General features: G+C 46.1%; 1 protein-coding gene across 4 annotated transcripts in view; it reads right to left on the bottom strand.

Annotated features, from left to right (window-relative positions):
* SLC43A2 (solute carrier family 43 member 2) overlaps positions 1-6,000 on the bottom strand; it is a 28,152-nt gene continuing 22,152 nt past the window's right edge. For all 4 annotated transcript variants that reach the window (XM_083875116.1, XM_083875118.1, XM_083875117.1 and 1 more), the window contains 5 exons: positions 5,650-5,788; positions 5,081-5,213; positions 4,148-4,221; positions 2,358-2,481; positions 1-1,515 (listed from right to left, as the gene is read on the bottom strand). In XM_083875116.1, coding sequence (XP_083731242.1) covers positions 1,354-1,515; positions 2,358-2,481; positions 4,148-4,221; positions 5,081-5,213; positions 5,650-5,788 — 632 coding nt within the window. In that variant the 3' untranslated portion in view covers positions 1-1,353. The remainder of the gene's footprint in view (positions 1,516-2,357; positions 2,482-4,147; positions 4,222-5,080; positions 5,214-5,649; positions 5,789-6,000) is intronic.

Here is a 6,000-nt window from a genome sequence, read left to right as displayed (position 1 = left end):
TCTGCTTTAGACAATAAAAATAAGCAGGTTAAAAATTCCCTTTGTATTCCCTCCCTGGTGTGAACAGGCCTGGGGCACCTTTACCCACATGTATTGCTCTGACAGTCAGCTTCACCCTACAATCAGTGTCACCAGGTGCTCTGTCCAGACAGAGCATCAACGTTGGAGAAGGCTCCTAAGATAGCCAAAGTGGCAGCATTTTGGTCAGTCACAGTAACCTGGTGTTCAGCAGCTTGGTAACCATTATCATACCAAGGTAAATAAGCTATGGCTAAAGGAAAAATGACATCACCACATCACCCTGCCAGTATGTCCACAGGATCCAGTTACCAGACACAAAGGAGTGTTCTGCACTCTTGGTTCTTTTCACCAGCAGGTCAGCTCACGTGAACACCAAGGTATCTGAAGCCCCAGACCTCAGCTTCAAGAAGCTTCTCCACTTTACTGAACACACATTGCTGCTCCCCTCCCAGGCTCACGTCAGGGGGGGAAGAAGAGGCAAAAGGCAACAAGTCTCAAAGCACTTCATCGGTAAACAAGATCCAATTCTTATCTCAGAGGCTCCAGGACTGCAGACAGTTTAAAACATGTACCAGTGAGTTTGTGAACCGGGAAGAAGAGGAATTCCAGGCCTCTCAAGGCTTGGTCTAGGACCAGCAGTCCACTATAGGCTCTTCATTTCAGTGTGGAAGGCAGATCCATTGCTCACAGTCTGTGTCATTTGCAGTAATAAAAGGTATGGGAGCTGTCAGTGCTAGCAGCCAACATTTAGCAATACACTGAAGCTGTGCTCATACACATAGGAATAAAAACCCCTTCCCTGCCTCAGAAACAGGGATATGTCTGGAGAGACAGTAAAACCACTGGGTCCAGCTACACATCAAGCAGAAAGACCATTATGAAGCCTTGGGGAGGGAGGAGAGTGCAGCTTGCATCCGAGACTGTCAGCCAAGTTTGGGGGAAGAAGGGGAGAAAACAGACTGCAGTGTGTTACATTTGCACACTCAAATTATGGTCTGTCTTCTCTCTACCCCCATCCCTCTATTCCTTCTCTCCCCAGTTGCCTATGCAAACTCTCTGCTGCTGGAGAGTGTGATATGGGGATAATTTAAGACACAATATCTGTGTGGCCCTTATAAAAAAGGAAAAGTGTCCCGTGTTTTGGAGTAAGGAGTGGGAAGTCTCCTCCTGCCATACATCTGAGGAAATCTCAGTCTTTATGTCCAGCCCTCACTCCAGTGATGAGCAAAGACTGGCAGAGCCAGGGGAGAAAAGTCCTGGCTTACAACCACAGGTAGAACCCATAGACGTGGTAGGAACTTGTACAGGGGAGGCTGTACATGAAGCACCAGTTTAAACAAAGGCTTCCTCAGTGGGAGTGCCATTGATTTTGAAGAAAAGTTTGGCATCTTCCATCTTCTGCTTTTTTTCTCTCTCTAGCCTGCGCCTGTAGCAGACCAGGTAGATTGGGAGGCAGAAACCCAGGAGGCTCATGATCAGCAAGCCAACATTCACCTGCAGGAGGAAAGCAAACCAAAATTAGGCTGGTTAGGAGAAGACAACAACCCAGTCACGCATGCACCAGTGTCAGAGCCCAGCCCACATCACCCAGCTGTGGGCAAAGCTGGAGACGCCCTGCTCCGTGTGCTGGCAACGTCCTCCACTGTTTTGTATTTACACTCCCGTGCCCAAAGCACCTTGTGTGCACAAGCTCAATGCTGCAAGAGTTTGTCGCTCTGGATTATGCCTGTGGGTGTCTTGTTCCCAAAAAACCAGGCAGGGCTCTTTGAGCTGCAGGTGTTTCATACCAGGTTCGCTGATTGAAGAGCAACAGGCTTGGGCATGTGTAGCCTAGAGACCAGAATTCTCCCCAAGACCACCCATATCAGGGATTTAACTGAGATGCCCAGACTCTCAGCAGGACACACTAGCCCTGCCCGCAACAGCCATTTGGCTTTTTGGACATTAGCATCAGCAATCCAAAATTTACTGGTAATTGGAGCTCATAGTTCTCAAGTGTTGTAGTGTTTTCCCTGAATTTTGAGGTCTGCTCACACTCAGTCATTTTAACCTGACAGATTCTGACTCACCACATAAACTGTTAGTGGGAAGCATTCCCTTCCTCCCTTTCCATACACTATAAGGGTTACTGGCTTTCCTGCCCAGGGAGTCATTACTCACACAGGGAAAGGTCTCCTGGACAGCACCAAGGTAACAGCAGACCAAGTAACACATGAAATTACAGCTGTTTTTAACTTTGGTCCATGCACAGAAGTCTTTTTTTCTTTCCCCCCAAGAAATGAGCCAAAAATCATCTTAATCCCCAAGCTTTCACATCAAAACTGAAAAGAACTTGCCCAGAGGGGGTCTCCTTTCAAAGGTCCCGTCAGTGCCATGAAGAGAGGCTGCTGCAGAAGGGCAAAGAGGGCACTGATCAACGACTGCAGCCCTGTCAAGCTGCCAAATTGAGTCGAGGGGTATCTGTCAACAAAGAAAGCAACAGCATTATTATGTGTCACCTTGACTGTTCACATCACCCAGGTCAGATGACATTCCCAGCCCGGTAACAACACAGACCAATGTGAGAGCACAGTCTCAGACAGGCATAATGTGCACAACTCCCTCCTGCAGTGTGTAACTGCCCCTTTTTATAGGGTATTTACAGATACCCTGTGGTGTACAAGGTACTCTCAAGAGCAGAATGGAACTGGTGCCAAGGCTGGAGCCTTCTTCTTCAGATTATTCTCATCCTGAGCTCTTCAACTTCAGTAATATCAGATCCAGCATTTGTTTTGTTTTGCAGCTCTACTGTGGGCAGGTGGAAGTGCTTATACAGCTCCCCTTCGTATTGCACAGGGAGCAGAGTGTTGACATTTACAAGTTAAAAGCAGGGCCTCTTTATCCAGATGACAACACTTGTGGCTGAGCAATCATTTTCATCTGGTCATAACAATTTGCTCCCTTTGGAAGTGAGTGAAACCTGCACAACAGGTTAGTGTTTTCCTTTTTAGAGGACAAGTCTGATCCTATGTCAAACTAAACAACATTGTTGACTGGCAAGTGCTGGTATCAGATAATATTAATGGAAAAATAAATTTCAGGAATCATCTAACATCTTTCCATGGCTGGGCAATATTTAAAATGGGTCAGGTTAAACTAAACTTGGAAAGAAAGAAGCAAATCCAAACCTTCAAATATTCAAAAAAGTCATATTCTAAGCAAAAATACCTCAGCTCCATGAAGTTCCAGAGTTGCAATGGTCAAATAGGATTAGTTTACAAGTAAGGTGATACCATACATTTATTTATCTTGCCCAAGACAAAAATATTTTGGTTCTGGCTGCCAGGGAACCAAAAGTTTATACATTTCTGAAGCGGAGTCTTAGATGTGTTTTCTAGTCTGGATTCCCCAGACACTGGGATCTAAACCTTTGACAGAAAGAGTCTGTGGAGCTGTGGAGTCTCCATCCCTGGAGATATTCAAAACACAGCCAGTTGCACTCGTGGACAACCTGCACTAGTTGACCTTGGTCTTGAGAAGTCCCTTCCCACCTCAACAAATCTCCAGTTCCCTGAAAGAGAACAGCTTCTCTTTGTTCTTCTGTCCCTCAGCACTGAGGGACAGATCTGTTTTCAAGGCCAAAAACATTGCTTAATGAGGAAGAGAATATTTAGATTCAGTTATTGATAACTTGCTAAGTTGGAAACAGGATGGGTGATCCGTCCTGGGAAAGGGAGGAGGCATCACTAATGCTATCTTGAGCAATGTTTTACCAATGTCAACTTCAGAGGACAGCAGCAGAGATGTTTTCAGCCACGTTAATGTTTTACCTGGGCACATGCACATATCTGCTCATTACAAGACAAAAAAAAGCCTTGAGTTTTTACTATATAACCTGAGTGTCAACAGTTTAATCTCACGTGAGGTCCACACAAAGCTGTGCCTGGCTCTGTTGCTAAACAAGGAAAGCACCAGGATTTCAGCCCGGCTGTTGTCATGCCTAGAGGTGACTGAGGAAACAAGTTGCATCATTTTTCCCCTCTGACCATGAAGACCTCATTCCTGATCTCCCTTCTCCCCTGGAGAGCCCATCACCCCAAACCAGTTTATCTGGCCAGCCACATTTTATAGGGAACCAGAGACTTACACAGCTGCATAGAGGCCTCCCACAGCTGAGTGGATGAATCCTCTCACAATTGTGTGCAAAATGAAGGACAGAATCTGAAAAAAGAAGCAGAAAAATGTTACATCCTTGACACCCAGCTCAAGTGTGCCAAATCCCAACACCAGACATTCCTAAAAGCTGCTCTTTTTAGGTAGGATTGGGAAGCCCAGACCCAAAACCTGAAATATCAGCACAAGGGAAGAAATCTGTACTTGTCTCCAGGCACAGCTTTTCCTTACTCTGTGCACACACACAAGACCTCTCTCATTTGTAGATGGCACTGCTTCAAGGACATGTCCCCAGCAACCCATGGCCAGGATCAAAATGCTTTTCCACAGCCACCAACTTGGTTAATTTTCCACAAGTTATTGCAGACAACACACAAGTATGAGCAAACTGCAGCTGTTTGCCTACATCATCAAGGCATGCTGAAGTATAGCATAAAATCACTAAACTCCTCTGCCAAAAATAGGTGTGTGCCACAGAATAAATATTTTAACAGGTTTATAATCCCCCAGGTACCACTGGGCACAGCATTTGACGCAGGAATAACCTGCTGTACACACTGCTGTGTTATGCTTCTTGCAGCAAGTTTTTCCAACCTTCAGAAGCTTAAATCAAGCCCAGTTTAAATGTACAGGCATTGCTGAGAGGATCTTGGTGGGCAAGAATTTGCTGTCACGCAGGCCAGCAAATTCTGAATCGACTGGCATTTTTAACTACAGCTGCTTGTTCAGGTTTTCCCAAGAGATCTGAACTGCACAGTGTAATTTGTTTCAGCTCTAAAAGTGGGGCTTCCAAAGCAGGATGGAAGTTTCCTAGCAGTGCCTGTCCCACCCCTCCTGCCACCACCAGCAGGTTCTCCTGGCATTGTCCTGTCATTCTGCCAGCCCCTCACCTATTTCACCTACACACCTGCAAGGGTAGGTTAGGAATAAGACAAGTGATCCCAAATCCAACCAGCAGGAAGTTGGTGAACACAAAGGCGTTGGTGGCGTTGGTGATTTTCTGGATCTGGCGGTCGCGCTTTTTCTTTTTCTTGTCACCTCTGGAAGGACAGCAAAATCTGTGTTACAAACACACTCCCAGCAGCTGATGGAACTCACAGCAAGATTCTCTACACATCACATCAACTATCTACACCAGTTTGGCTACAGATCTGCCTGTGGAGGTGCTGGGATCTCCACCAATGGAAGCTGAGGAACATCTGGGTAATTATTTCAGTGCTGTTACTCTTCCTCTTAGGCTAGGAGGGAAGTCTGAGCCTCTCCTGCTACAACTTAAATTTGCTCTTCTTGACTGATCTTAGAGGGCATGGAAGATAGTCTGCTCCTTTCCTCTGCCATTATCAAGTCTTCCTTCAGGCTTTCTTTTCTATACTGAAGAGCCAATATTCTTTCCAGTCCTTCATCCCACAGCACACAAGGCAGAGCAGGGGGGGCCTGCCAGGTGGCTGCATGTCCCGTGTGGCGCACACTACGCACTGCTCAGCGTTGTTCTCCTCATTCTCTTCTGAGCCATCATCACACTCTTTCATTTTCCAGTCCATGATGCACCCGATCACAGGTGCTGTCAGCAGGCACAGCAGCTGCAGGACCCCAAAAATGGATGTGTAGAGAGCCACTGCAGGGGAACAAAAAATATTAAAAATAGTTTTCAGTCCAAGCAATAGAAAAAAATATGACAAAAACCATCCCATTGATCACCTCTCTTATTAAAAACCCAGCCATTCATCAACCTTCCAGACAACAGAATGGACATACTGGGCACACTTCCTGCAGCCATTCTGATCCTGCACTGGAATTCTCTGGGCAGCAGCATGTCGGGCTCAAAAA

Source organism: Zosterops lateralis, assembly GCF_965231275.1.
Source record: "Zosterops lateralis genome assembly, chromosome: 19".
Classification (NCBI taxonomy): domain Eukaryota; kingdom Metazoa; phylum Chordata; class Aves; order Passeriformes; family Zosteropidae; genus Zosterops; species Zosterops lateralis.
This window is presented reverse-complemented; position numbering and strand designations above follow the sequence as displayed.